The sequence below is a fragment of the Rhinichthys klamathensis genome, unplaced genomic scaffold, assembly GCF_029890125.1.
Source record: "Rhinichthys klamathensis goyatoka isolate OS25496 unplaced genomic scaffold, OSU_Roscu_1.1 h1tg000015l_1, whole genome shotgun sequence".
Taxonomy (NCBI): domain Eukaryota; kingdom Metazoa; phylum Chordata; class Actinopteri; order Cypriniformes; family Leuciscidae; genus Rhinichthys; species Rhinichthys klamathensis.
The window spans coordinates 2,515,380-2,530,821 of record NW_026606567.1 but is presented as its reverse complement, the minus strand read 5'-3'; the positions used below and the strand labels follow the sequence as shown (position 1 = coordinate 2,530,821).

Here is a 15,442-nt window from a genome sequence, read left to right as displayed (position 1 = left end):
TGTATATATATTTTCCATTGTGACTTATGAGACATCCTCGACGAGAAATGTGACTTCCGGAGGGCGCAGCCTTCGAAATGAGACACCAACGGATTTGGCGGTCACCTGAGGAGGCAACTGCACTGCTCGAGCGCTTTTCGTTAAGAATTTTGACAACATAAAAATACTAATGATATTATTTATCACTTGATCATATATTTACACATATTAGGCTACAAAAACAGTGCTTTTATACAACTATTATTACTAGCTATAGTTAACACTTGGCTAAGTGTTAATTGCGCCAAAAGACAAGTTGGGTCGCCCGAATTATTATTAGGCTACTATTCACAGTTAGCAAGTTTTCCCGCGTTCGGAACACGTATAACCCCAAAATGCTGCCTGTGTACTAGTCAGCTCACTAGGTTTTAAGCCAGCCCTAAAGAGGGCGGAGGAATAACACTAATACCCACAAATCAAAACACGATCCGCTTCAAGTTTGCTCTCGGTTGGGGAAAGAAAGAAGAGTTTGACATGAAGAGTCACAGAGGATGACAAACTTTTGACTGACATATGTTTTCAGGAATGTGTTTTTCTCCATCATGTCCCGATGATGATGGCCAAACTGCAGCCGAAACTTTTCAAAAGTGCTGGAGAAAGGATTTCTCGTGTAAAAGAGAGCAGACCAGGATCTCTGTACAAGTCTGATCGATTCATCAGTTAAGACGTGTGTACATTTTTATATTCGTCATCTACACGTGCGCTTGTTGTTGGATTTTAACCTAAACCATTCAGAAGATTGAAAAAAAGTTCAAGTAAACCGTGTTCCTAACCTGTCAGTTTGGCTTTACTGAGGTTGTGAAGGACAGTAAATCCGGCACAAGTGTTAAATTAAACGGACAACATGCAGAAGTTGAATTCGGTGAACAGTAACGCGGAGCTCCAGCAGCGGCTGGCGGATCACGGTGGATCCGGAGACACAGCGAGGGAAAACGGCACCAAACACATCCCGAGTCCCGCGGAACCTGTGGATACGGTTCAATGCTCCAGCAGGAAGATGCTGGTCGGGCTGGACGTCCTCTGTCTGCTCGTGGGTAAGATAAACAATGCTGGGTGACACTTTTTACATAACTTTCACTTTGATGTTAATGGCATGACATGCTATTAGGTTATTTACATAAAGTGTAAGCAACTGTTACAATAATTACTTTCATTAGTAAGTATTAGCCGGTCAAATCAAAGACATTAGAAAGTACATGAACTGATCATCTATTAAGCTTTATAATGTAAGTTACCTAATGTTATTGTTGCCATGCTTATTTTTTTTTTTCCACCCTTCCCCTTACATGCAAAGGAAGCAACAAAGATTTAATGCAGGGCTTTGCAGATTGTGGTACATCCACTTCATCTGTTTTCCTCATAATATTGCAAGAAAAGAAAAAAGAAAAAAAGAAAAGTTTTTGACATTTTCACAAAAGATGTTGATGTCAAAAGTTGACATGGGAACAACATTTCAAAAGTGGAGGAATCCAAAGTCGCTCCATCCAAATAATCCACTCAAAAGCCAAATTAGGGCTCAGAAAGGGAAAATAATAAGTTCATACCCTCTACGCACGTGGTGTGTGTGTGTGTGTTTTCAGTTTAGAGTTGGCAGGAAAGTTTGTCCTGGGAAATTCAGCCGTATCCATGGAAACAAGCAGTTCTCCAGAGAAAAGTGAAACTGCTTTTTCATTTCAGATGGCCTGAACTGGTTGTGTTGTTTACTTTGTTTTGCCTAATATACTTTATTGTAACTTTTATTAAAACAGAATTAGGTTAGTTGCACTGGTGGCTATTCACACCAAGGATAACTATAATAACAATACAAAATATATAGTTTTAAAAATCGTTCTAAATGTAAAAGAATAGCAGAGATCACACCTCAAGTATAACAATAACAGCACAGAGAAACAATATCACTGGAATTAGAACGATTTTTTCCTCCAGGTGATCAATAATAAAAACATTGACAGCCAATCAGAATCCATCCTGCTTTAGTGAGCTCGTCCGTTGGTATAATATTATTATAGTGTGTCTTTATAGTTATTGTTCTTGGTGTGAACGAGCCTTAACTGTACAATTTTTACTGAAAGGCACTGCTCCTGATCAGACCGTTCATTTTTAATTTCAAACAAAATTGCAGTTAGATTGATTGTCATTTAAAAAAATAAATAAAACCCAGTTCATTTAGATGTTACCTTATGAAACACACTTAAAATTTTTTTTTGCTGTATGAAGCATTACAGAAAAACAGTGGACATTCAAAATAGTGTCAAATTCCAAAGTTTCTAAAGAAATTTAATTTAGATATTTTCATAGTAATATTTGAATCTAGACTACACTGATGGCATATTATATCAATTTTTTCATGGCGTAAAGTCTCGACAAAGACTTTTTCATCTGCACAAATCCTTGAAAAATGTTGTCCTGTTAGTTTGTTGACACATTTACTGCATTCTGCAAAGCTGCTAGTAAAATCAGTGCACACCCCATCAGTTTCAGATGATTTAATGTGTCACAACAACATACACAACCAGGATAAAGGGGATAAACACCTTAATTATGTTTTTCGTGTCGTTGTTTTTGGTGTGCCAAATAGAACCTGTCCAGGCAGACAGACAGGTTACAGTACGTTCTTCACCGGCCTGACTGTGCTACTCGCACAAGACCTACTGTAGGAACTGCTCTTGGCCTCCAGGTGAAAGTCCTTGTCCCACCGAATCTGTTTTTAGAAATGTGACGTGTCTAGTAGTACCGCTTGAGGTTTATGGAGGAAATGTCACGCAGAGAGCCAACTTTTGATTAACTGTCACTTTCTGCCTTATGACGTTACAGTCGTGCATTCAGCAGTGCATAACTTGATTAATCCATGATTAAGAAAGAGTCATATAACCATGTGACGACAGACTGGAGAAAGCCGGAAGTGAGCAGAGAGGAACTGTGCTGTGGGATGAGGCATGATGATGATGTGATAAGGGACGAGGACATTTGCGACCGCTCTCTGTGGTTACCATCGTAAACACATTTCCCTATTTTGATGGACATAGAGCTTGTGTGACTTCCTCCTGACATTTGTTACAACTGTCAAACGTCCAGAGCGTATTAACATTTTTACCGTATTCATCTTAAGTATAGACACACTGCATTGTTGTACACTAAGTGTACTTATTATGGAAACACTATTATATACTTAAGTACGAACTGAATGTAATGCTTTCGAACATTTAATTGCATGTTAATCACAATTCAATAAAAAGAATATAGTTAAAATTTATATTGAAAGCAATTAGCTGAACTTTAGAAAGCTTTTTTGACCCACTTAATTAGACCTTGAGTAGATCCTAATAACCATTTACATTTTTATAATCTAAAATTATAAAGCCTCTAAAATCTGATTGGATTCACTTTTTTTCAAAGGCGCTGCAAAATAGCTGATATGAACACCCGTGACAGCACAACAGTTCAACTGTTTGCAACAAGTTGCTTGGAAACGGTAAACAACCCACATTTACTGAATAATAATTCTTGGCAGAAGTTGATGCTGAATTTTATTACTAATATATTTGAATGCTTACTAAACATCTTTCATCGTACTGTTCCTGGCTTATTGCTTTTGAAGCGTGAGACTATCGCAGGCTGAAGGATTGTAATTTTTTTTTTTTTTCAGTAGTGAATAGGGCATTCTGATCCACTTTTAATAAGTCCAACAAAGCTGGAATAAGAGCAGCTTTGATGGCGGATCTGTGTAAGAAACTCTCGCTGTGCATGTGAATGTGAGCGCTGACTGCATCAGAAGCCGAAAACAACACTGTAGATTGTTTACTGAGGCGCTCAGACACGCTGAGACGATCGATCACTTACTTGGCTCTGCTTCTCTGCAACTCTTTTGTTAGTACATTCCACTCGGCCAGGCTGCGATATATAAGGAGGTTTAAGAAAAATGCTTGCCCTGGAGATATGCTTGAGTACCTTTGGCTTGAGGTGGGTCAAAGGTGAAAGTGTGAAAGAAAGGTCACAGGCATACCTGTGTGTGTGTGTGTGTGTGTGTTGTGAGAATGCATGCTGAAACGAGCAATACTGATTTCTTATCTCTCTCTTCGACAATTTCACAATCTGTGAACAGTAAGAATCAGGTTTACACCTGGTATTAAAGGGATACTCCACTTTTTTTGGAAATAGGCTCATTTTACAACTCCCCCAGAGTTGTTGAGTTTTACCGTTTTTGAATCCATTCAGCCGATCTCCGGTTCTGGCGGTACCACTTTTAGCATAGCTTAGCATACATCATTGAAGTGGACGAGACCATTAGCAGTTCTCAAACAAAAATCACCAAAGAGTTTCGATATTTTCGATATTTCGATATATATAATGATATGACGCAGCGCCTAATATCATTACGCCTGCTGCTCTCATGGTACGGCAGTGAAGTTTCTTGATTATTACGCAGGAATGAGAGTATAGTTCCTAGCCATATCAGCCTAAGAAATCGCAACTTTACATTTTCCGTCGGTCTTAGTGCATGACCTAACTACAGAAGAGTCAAGTTTTAAATAGGAAAAATATCGAAACTCTTTGGTGATTTTTGTTTGAGAAATGCTAATGGTCTCGTCCACTTCAATGATGTATGCTAAGCTATGCTAAAAGTGGTAACTTACCGTCAGAACCGGAGATCGGCTGAATGGATTCAAAAACGGTAAAACTCAACAGTTTAACTCTGAGGGAGTTGTAAAATGAGCCTATTTCCAAAAAAAGTGGAGTATCCCTTTAAGATGGGTTTTCAGTGATCCAATTGCAAGTGGTAGGTCGAGATGCATTACCGCTTCCACCCGGTGTTTAAGTTACACGTGTGACCATTTGTGTAAGGATTGAGATACTCTTTTATTTTTTCACGGGTGAGTGCACCACGACGAATACTATTGAATGAATGAACCCATGTTGCACCCCAAGAAAAGAAGCGAATGAAGCAGTGAAGTTTGAAGTTGAAGTTTCTCTCAACACGTCCCAGAGCGATCATGTGTTAGGGGTCATTTACATTGAACACGCTTATGTGTGACGTTTTAAATGACGTTTTGTTAACAAAGTTCGAGAGGAGCACGTTCAGATAATCTACCTAATCAGCATGAGAGGAGGCATATATGGCCGACTTACCTCTGTTCCAGTTTTCCAGCATCCCTCCTGCACCCCAACTCCTCGCTCACAATTATTCTTTTCCCAGCCAGGGGTGGGGGGAGTACTCTGGGTTCAGGCTAAATTCAGAGATCGGAGCCCTCTACTCGGACAGGATGCCAAATATGCGCTATACTATATCTGATTATGGAAGTGTTAACTCTTGAAGGTGCCATGTTTTTAGAACAGCACATTTTTAGACGTTTTTAGGCATCCGTCTAGTAGGGGTGGAACGGTACACAGAAGTCACGGTTCGGTTCATACCTCGGTTCAGACATCACGGTTCGGTACGATTTCGGTACAATGGAGTGAAAAGCAAAGCAAAAATGCAGAAGGCATTTTTATAAATGTCTTAAGCCTTGTATTTTTTTAAATAAGTTTTATTAATAAAGGCATAGAACCAGTTTATTTGTAGTGCACTGACAGTAGTTTTATATAATTAGTTTATTAATTAAATTATTAAAAAGACGAAAAGACCTTGAGATATGTTTGGTAATTGTACCTGAATGAATTTAAAATTAATTTGCTATTTCAGATCAAGATATTTGTTTTCCTTCATTTTAATTAACTAACTTTATTCTCATCTGAATTATAAATAATTGATTTCCGTATAAAATAATACTACCATAAAAACTTTTGTTAACAGGTGTAGGTTACAGTTTGACAAGAGTTTAGAGTGTGACAAAAGCACAATGTTGTGTTTTATTGCGAGTGTACACAAATATAAGTAAACAATTTGCAGTTTTAATGATGTCCTGTATGAAAAAAATGACGGAGTATGTTTTTACGTTTCCACTGTTCGATCGCCCGTGCCTCTCTCACACACACTCACACACACACACACACACACACTGTTCATCGCGCGATTCGCGCCCGCGCCTCTCTCTCTCTCTCTCTCTCGCACGCGCGCGCACACACACACACACACACACACTGTTCATCGCGCGATTCGCGCCCGCGCCTCTCTCTCTCTCTCTCTCTCGCACGCGCGCACACACACACACACACACACACACACTGTTCGATCGCGCCTCTCTCTCTCTCGCACACACACACACTGTTCATCGCGCCTCTCTCTCTCTCTCTCTCTCGCGCACACAGACACACACACACACACACTCCTGCATTGCAATCTTGATCGCAGCCTGTTCATTGCTGCGTTCACAGTCACACCAAAAGCGAATAGAGCGAAATTCATCGCTATTTAAGAGGTTTTTTTTATTTGTACCGTGTATTCTGCGTGCAAATTCGTGCACCGAACCGTGAGGCCCGTACCGTTTCGGTTCAATACGAATACATGTACCGTTCCACCCCTACCGTCTAGTGTACGTTTATATAGAAAAAGCAATGGGAACGTAGTGCGGTGGAATGCAAAAATGCATTCTGTGTGAACAGTACCGAGCTTCACTCGATTTACAGAGCGTTTACTCTACACAATGATTTAAGTGATCCAATCACAAAATGTTTTAGACCCTGTATTTAGCGCTTACCAAGTTTGATATAGGCTTTACAGTAGGGGTGGAACGATACCCTCATGTCATGATTTGATAAATATCAAGATACTGAACTCACGATACGATATTATTGCGATACTCCAAAACATATGATAAAAGGTTAACAAAAAATGTACTGTTGATTAAAATGCTAACTTTGATATTACATTGTGGGTTTAAATGAATAGGTTTGGACTTGGTGCTTGTAACCCAAGGAGAATGGTGACACCAGAATAAAAATTTTCATGATTCTGAAGCTGAAAATACATAATTATTTTAGACGAATATGCTTGGACTCTGTCACTTACTAGATATATTTAAAATAATGTTGGCCACTTTTTTACTGGTAACATAAGACATTTGGCATTATCAGGACCCACAAATATTCCCCCATTGCATTATTATACATTATAATCAACATTTTGAATAGTAGTTTAATGTAGTACTGACACTAAAACTCTGAAAAATTTTAAAAAAATTCTCACACAGTAATTTTTATTTTGGGGGAACTATCCACGATACATATTGTCACTATCCACGATACGTATTGTTGCATTTTTGTATTGCGATATATTGTGGCACGATATATTGTTACACCCCACAGAGATCATGATACTAGTTGGATGGATGGATAAGTGGATGGATGGATGGATGGATGGATGGATGGATGGATGGATGGATGGATGGATGGATGGATAATTAGGTGTGTGGATGGATAAGTGGGTGAATGGATGAATGGATGGCTAGATAAGTGGGTAAATGGATGGATGGATAGATGTCATGAATATGTGGGTGAATGGATGGGTGGATGGATGGATGAATATGTGGGTGGATGGATGGATGGATATGTGGGTGAATGGATGGGTGGATGGATAGATAAGTGGGTGAATGGATGGATGAATGGATGGATATGTGGGTGGATGGAAAAGTGGGTAGGGTTTGGTATCGAGAACCAGTTCCATTTTAGAACCGGTTTCAAATTTCATGTTCATTTGGATCCCGTATAACGATTCCTGTGTTCACATTTTGATGTGATTAGACACATCTAAAGCTTGCTCACAGAAAAAGTGACTTTGTGATTTTTAAACCATTCAAGCACAGAAAGACTGTTTTCTTTGCTGCACACATCCGAATTGTGTGCACAGAAAGCTGCCTCTCATACTGTTTCACGAGTTCACACTTACAAATAAGTCAGATAGAATAGATGGTATATTTGGCGTGCTGTCCGAGGAGAGGGCTCCGGGCTCGGTATTTGGCCCGAACCCAGAGTACTCCCCCCATATTCCTGGCTGTGGAAGGAACAAGCCGAGAGTGAGGTGTCGGGGTATATGCTATATATGTCATTATATATGCTTCCTCTCATGCTGATGGGATAGTCATGATGATTGTTGATGACAAGTTAATTGGATTAATTATTTTAACGTGCTCCTCCCAAACTTTGTTTAGTGAAACATCATATAGTGTGCGAAACTGAGTTCTAGGGGTGTAACGATTCTAGGGGTGTAACGATACTCTCATGTCACGATTCGATACTAATCAGGATACTTAACTCACGATACGATACTATCGCGATATTTTATACCAAAATAAAGAAGAGAGTTTTTTTTTTATTATTATTACTTTATTATTATTATTATTAATAAAATAATATTGAGTAATGTCACTGAAACTTCGTAAACTTTCATTTTTTCCCTCACACTTTCAATGCAGGCATTCGTTGGATCTCTAGATAAAGTCGCACGTGCACAGATTCTCCTGGTGCTTCCTATGTCCCGCCTCTCCCGCTATTTATGCTCTATACATATAAGAATAAACCATCTAAAACGCTTTGAATAATCATACTACCAAAACTAGATGTGATATTGAGATTTTAATGATTGTTTGAATTGAATGTCTTTCACTTTGAGTTCCAGCGCACATATGCGCTTTAGATGATCAATGCAATCAATCACAGTTCTATTCGCAAGAAAGCAAGTCATAATGACTATTTCCAAATGGTTAGTTCATCCAAAAATTTAAGTTCTACATTTACTCACTCTCACTTTGTTTTCGCGCATCACGCAAGCATTTCACTGCCTGTGTTTACTACAGTATGTGCGTCGTTGTAAATCTGTTCATTCAATAAAGCCATCGTGTCTCTTCAGAAGACTTGGGTTTGGATTAGACCACTCCAATTATTTATGATGCCTTTATGACATTTTTTGGGTCTTTTAAGTTTTAGAGGAATGGGCTTTAAATGGAAGGATAGAAATCTCTCAGATTTCATTAAAAATATCTTAATTTGTGCTTGGAAGTTGAACGAAAATCGTATAGGTTTGAAACGACATGAGGGTGAGTACATGATGATAGCATTTACATTTTTGGGTGAATTATACTTTATAAATAATGTAAGCTGAGTCTTGGCTAAAACTAACTATATATCACAAATCATATCGTTTAAATCAACGATACATATCGTCACATTTTTATATTGTGATATTTTAAAATAATGATTGTATCCTTACACCCCTAGAACAGACAAGTACACTCAAAAATATGTCAAAATATCCTTGTAAAATGGTTATGTCGGTTATTTCTTAAGTGAACGTAAACAGTTGACAAAGAAAACGCATGTGTAACAGTATATTGGATCCGTGCAGCTCTTAAAGTGACAGCAGCGTAATAAACCTGCTGCCGTCTCTATAATAATGTTAATCAAACCAAAGACAAAGAGAAATTTCACTCTCTGTTCTTGACTGAATAACTTTTGTAACTATATGTAATGCATATTTTATTTATAAATTGCAGTGTTATTTTACCTTTGACTACAGTTTCTGTACCTGAGTACTTTAAAATCTTAAATCTGTTTATTTAATTCATCTTTGTTTTCAGTTTCAGTATTTATTTGTGCAATTGACCATTTTTTATTTATTCTTTTTTTAAATTACTGGATGTTTACTTGTTTAATAATGCTTGAAATGTATAGGAATATTTGTTAGGCTAGTTGTTTTTTCTATGGTATTTTTTTAAGCCATAGGCAAAAGTTGCTTGTGCAAGTGCTCTTTAGCCTATTGATTTTGTTTTGTTTTGATGGTATTCAGCTACAATGAAATGTTTTGCAATAAGACTTAGGATAAATGTGAATGATATCTACGTTTTTTTTTTTTTACCTTATTGGAACCGAAATTAGGAATCGATGAGAATCGGAATCGATAAGCAGAATCGGGATACCCAACCCTATAATTGGTTGGATGTATGGATGGATAGGTGATTCTGTGGTTTTTGCACAGCGGCTAGGTGATTTCTATGTTGTTTTCCAAATCAATTATAATGTTTAAGCCAATAGAAAAAGTACAATATACAATATATCAATACTGCCTTGATAGCAATACCATGGGCTTTTTTGAAACAACTTCCAACACTTATAGTCATATACATATCACAAAGTGTACCACTGATGTGATCACTGAGCAATGGTACTGTCAGCACTGGTTTTGTGAATGATTTGGTTTTAGCTCTGCTTCAGTGATTCAGCGTTCACTTGAACCCTGAGTGCCTCACCAGATTCGTACAGGTAAGACGCCCGCAGGTCTGATCTAAAGGAAATGACTGAGACATCAAAGCAAAAGACATAGACATGGCAATGAGTGTTTGTGTGTGTGTGTGTGTGTAAACATCTCATTGAGTGAGTAAAGCATCTCTTCAAGGAGGAAGGCCTATCAGATGGAGTGGGGCTGTACCTGAATGAAGGCCCTCTTCCTGTTTATCGCTTCTCTGTCCTTCTCCTTTCTTCTCTGCCACAAAATGCAGCATTTAATCAAAGGTGCTCTTACAAAGGACCCAGTGGAGTGTATGTCAGTGTGAGGCATGTGTGTCTGTGTGTATAAAGTGTATGTTTGTATTAAATGTCTTGTGTTTCCATTCAGTTGGCAGAGAAAGTTGTCAAGTGAGACAGTGAGATTGCAGCACGCTGCAGCATGTCAGTTATGTGGGCGGCAGCACATTCAGACGCGCTCATGAACACATGGTGCACGTCTGCTGTTTCCACATGCTCATTCATGTTGATAAATGCATCTCTTATCTGCACATTAATAGCTCAATCAATGTGGCTGCAAAAGAATCATCAATTATGTTTTTGATAATATAGTAGAACATGTATGCGTAAATCTAAATCAATCAATCTATCTATCTATCTATCTATCTATCTATCTATCTATCTATCTATCTATCTATCTATCTATCTATCTATCTATCTATCTATCTATCTATACATTTTAAATGTAAATAACTATAAATTATCTTTTATTATATTTTATAAATATGTGTGAAAATGTACATCCTGAATATACAGATCGGAATTTATAAATGTAAATATAAGATAAATATTTTACATATAGTAAAATATAATTTTATGAATAAAAATGTTAATAAAAAAAGTATATATAAAAGCAAATCCTGAATATATAGATAGTAATTTATAAATGTAAATCTTAAATTAATAATCTAACATTTTAACTGTAATAACTATATATTATTTAATAAATAATCTAATATCTATATTTTATTGAGTATATAGTTGTAATGTGAAATGTTTAAGATCCAATTATAAATAAAATGTTGATACATAAAATCTAAATATATAATAAATATTGTTTACATATATTTTTTTTCTATAATAAAAAACATTTTATAAATCTGTATAAATTAGCTTTAATTCATTATATATTTATCTGTAAGAAAAATAATTTTATTTAGAGTTAAGTTTTTTTTAACATATATTATGTTTTATTTAAGTGTTATATGTTTTATTTATTTAGAGGATATTTGTGCATTTATAATAAATTATTATGAAATATTTAAACTTACAATAAATCATATCTTTCGATGTGATTCAATTATTTCCTGTTCAGTTTAGCAACGATTTGTGCTATAATTTATACAGCACAAACACCTGTTTTATTCGCAACTAATCATCCTGTCAGAGGGAGTGTGGTTGTACAATCCTCTCTCATTTGTTCAGTAAATGACCGTAGAGACCACCCTGCCATTATCTCTGTCTGTGTTCTCCCCTCTGGCTAAAGTGCATTAGTCTAGCATCAGACTCGCTCTAAGCTACTCAACACTGATCCAGTGCAGCCTGCTGGAGCCTGCCAACTCTCTGCTGTACAGGGTTACAGCTCTAAATGAGGAAACCGCCCAGGGCCGTCGGAGAGACAGAGAATTTGTGTGTGTTTGCTGGTGGATTAATACTGTTGTTATGGATTTGGTTGAAAGGTCGGAGGTTAAAGGACAGTGCCGGCTGAGATATATGATAGCAGCTCGTCTCCCTCATGAGTGAAAGGAAACCAGAGTGAATCCTGCTGAGAGACTCAACAAATTAGAGGATTACACTGTTTCTTTGCAAGAGAGGAGCATATGAGTGGCAGTTAGCGGTACAATTACCACAGCTCTATTAGTGAAAATGATGCACCGAAAATATGTGGCCCTGTCTGTTCCTGTCTGGGCCGTATCACATGAACGTGTGAACTAATGAAACCCTCATGCCCTTCTATACCTCTTTGCATCAGACAGATTCCCTAAGATGTGTTTTGCTTTTGTCATGCCGTCTCACTCACTGACCTGCCTCAACACAGCCTCCTTCCTAAAACACACATGCTCTTTAAGAGTCTGGAGGCACCGCTGACCCCCCTCAGCTGTTGGATGTCTCCTGTGAACAGCGTGTTGTAAGACGGGGTAAAGTGTAACCCCCCAGCCCGAGGACGCATGCCTGGACTGGGCTACAGTAACACCAGAGACGCAGCTTTGCTAGAGGTGGGGGTCGGAGAGGGATGAGAGGGAATCTCAAACAAGCTCCAAACTCATCTTTCCCCGTGGTTCTGCCCTCCATCACCTCATCGCCTGACAGATTCGTTTATTTTTAGGTGTGAAGGAAGCATTTTTAGAAATGCTTGAAGGGGATGTAAGTTGGCTGTGCAACATAGGAATGCAGAAATGTTAAACTCAGTAGGGGTGCATTATTTCTTACGGCAACAGGTTAGGTTGAGCGAAGAAGTCGAGTTCTTGAGTCGGCCATATGGTTCTTTGTTCACAGTGTTACGGTACAGAATCATCAGATCAACATGTTAGTTTTTGGTATCAGGAAAAGTGAGTGCAAGGAGAAATTTAGCTTTTGTTATGGACTTTGATGAAGGTCAAAATAAATAAGACAGAAAAGAGGAGATCATTTGATTTTACAGAGGGTATGGAAGAAACAAAAAACATGTATTTCATACAGACGGGAAATGTGTGAAACACAATTTTGCCCAACCTACTCTGGGCAAACTAGTTCTGTCAGAACAGGGCTTTATAAAGGATCTCCTATGACATCATTGCTGCCAATATGGTTCTCCTGTGGCATCATTCGTACTTGGTGGTCTTTTACCATCATTGGGAAATTCAAAAGGTTCTGTGGCATAGTATTTTTTTTAAAGTTCTTCTGACATCATAGGAACTTATTAATCATTTGTGATACCCATATGATCTTAAAAACGACTTCAAAAAGGTCAAAAAGATAAATTGACATCATGGATTGACATTCCATAACATCGCAAGAACTTAAAAAGGTTTAATGACATCCTAGGAATTTAAAAATGTTCAAAGGCATCATGGGAACTTAAAAAGGTTTTAGTGACATCATAGCAACTTGTAACAGTAACAGGAACATCAGAACCTAAAAGGGTCCAGTGACATCATAGGAACTTAAAAAGATTCTGTGACATCATAGGAACTAAAAAAGGTTATGTGCATGGCATCATGAGAACTTAAAAAGATTAACTGACATCATAGGAACATAAAAAGGTTCAATGATGTCAAAATTACTTAAAATGTTCAGTGATATAATAGGAACCAAAAGGTTCAATTATATTAAAAAGGGTTATGTGGCGTCATAGGAACTTAAAAAGGTGATGTGACATCATAGGAACTTAAAAAGGTGATGTGACATCATAGGAACTTAAAAAGGTTATGTGGCATCATAAGAACTTATAAAGGTTTCTCAGATCCCGTTGGTAAGCTTTATTTTGAAGAGTGCTGTAGCTTTGGTATTTGCTTGTGCTCGTATCTGTGTGTTGTTCCTGTCTTCTTCTCCAGGCGTGTGTCTTTGTTCTTGGTGTGATTTGTCTTCAGTGTGAGCTGATCGGGGTAGACACAACAGAACACCAACCAACAACAAGAAGAGTAATGTCACCCCTTGAGCTATCTCTGTCTTCACAGAGATCAGCTCTGCCTCTACCCAAACAGACGCTCTCCCAGACAATAGCTTCAATTAGAAGTTTAGTGGATGATGGTCCTGTGATCCAAAACACAGCCGCAGTGCCAGAGGGTATACAATCTCTGTCTCATCTATGTGTGTGTGTTTGTCAGACTCTAACTCATGCACACCTGACCATATTTTTTTTCCACAAAGGCTCTTTTTGTCTGACGGGAAGACAGAGGGTAGACAAAGACAGAGATTAAACAAGATTAGACGGGTAATTACATCCCACCTCTCTCACTCACTTCCTGTGATAAAGCGAACATGTTTTTGCTCCTTGTTCCCACAAAAAAAAGTCGGGCTTTTTTCAATGCCGTCTCCCTCAGCGTATACTTCAGCCATATTTGTGCTTGTAGATTTGTTGTTTCACGCAGAGAAGAGACTGTCAAGCTGCTTGGGTTTCTACTGCGTATTGTTTGTATAGATCAAGGTTGACTGGGGTCGTGTGCGTGTATGTGTACGTGTGCGCCGCGGTCGGTGTAGTCTGTGGAGTTCACGTCCGTGTGGTTGTATATTGACACTGTGGTTGCGGAGGGTTTAAGAGATGTTTGTGTATCTGTGCGTCCGTGCGGAACCAGTGGTTTCTGCAGTGTTTCGTAAGCCGACCCCCAGTGTTGAAGTGATTTTGATGGTGAAGTTCGCCAGTTGGGTATTTTTTTAATATCGTTTGTTGAAGCGTTCTATGGATGTTTGGGTAGGGGCTGGAGGTGATGAGGTGTTTGTGTGGAGTTTTGTGAGAATAAGTGTTTATTGTATTAATGAGCTGTTTGTGTATATGTGTGTGTGTGTATTGTTATAAAGAGGAGGGGTCCTGTTTACAAAGTAGGTCTCAGCTGAGCCTCGTTCACCGACCTCACATTCCAGAACCGCCGCTAATCGTCTCCGTCTGGCAAACTCTCGCTCTCTCTCTCTCTCATCTCACACACTCACTATTCTCTTCATTCTCTTCTCCTTTTCCTCAATCGCTGAGGGCTTTTTAGACTGTTTAGTTTATTGTTAGTGTTGTTTGCTTGGGCAAGCATCACTCACTCTTGCTCATATTTGGGTGTTTCTTCGACTATGGACACTTAGTTTCAGCCTTGTAGACTTTTATAAAGTAAATTATCACTAAACTTTTCACTTATTTCATTTACTAACAAAGTTCAACAGAGTTTAAACTCTACCAAAAGTTTAGGGTTGGCAATTTTTTTATTTTCTCTTGTTCACCAAGCCTAATATACAGTAAAACAGTAATATTGTGAAATATTATTAAAATTATTTTCTATACTTTTATAAATGTAATTTATTCCTGTGATCAAAGTTGAATTTTCAGCATCATTACTCCAGTCTTCAGTGTCACATGATCCTTCAGAATTCATTCTAATATGATGATTTTATTAAATGATAAAATGAGATAAAATGAAAAGGGATCTCTAGTGACCAGACTTGGGCTGAATTGGACCCTTTTGACAGCCAGGAAGCAAACATTTGAGCAAGTTAGTAAAACAAACGTAGC

General features: G+C 38.0%; 1 protein-coding gene across 1 annotated transcript in view; it reads left to right on the top strand.

Annotated features, from left to right (window-relative positions):
- The first annotated feature begins 461 nt into the window (after positions 1 to 461).
- Positions 462 to 15,442, top strand: part of ppap2d (phosphatidic acid phosphatase type 2D) — a 33,708-nt gene continuing 18,727 nt past the window's right edge. The window contains exons 1-2 of the mRNA XM_056232767.1: positions 462 to 708; positions 835 to 1,073. Of these exons, the coding sequence (XP_056088742.1) occupies positions 884 to 1,073 (190 nt within the window). The 5' untranslated portion in view covers positions 462 to 708; positions 835 to 883. The remainder of the gene's footprint in view (positions 709 to 834; positions 1,074 to 15,442) is intronic.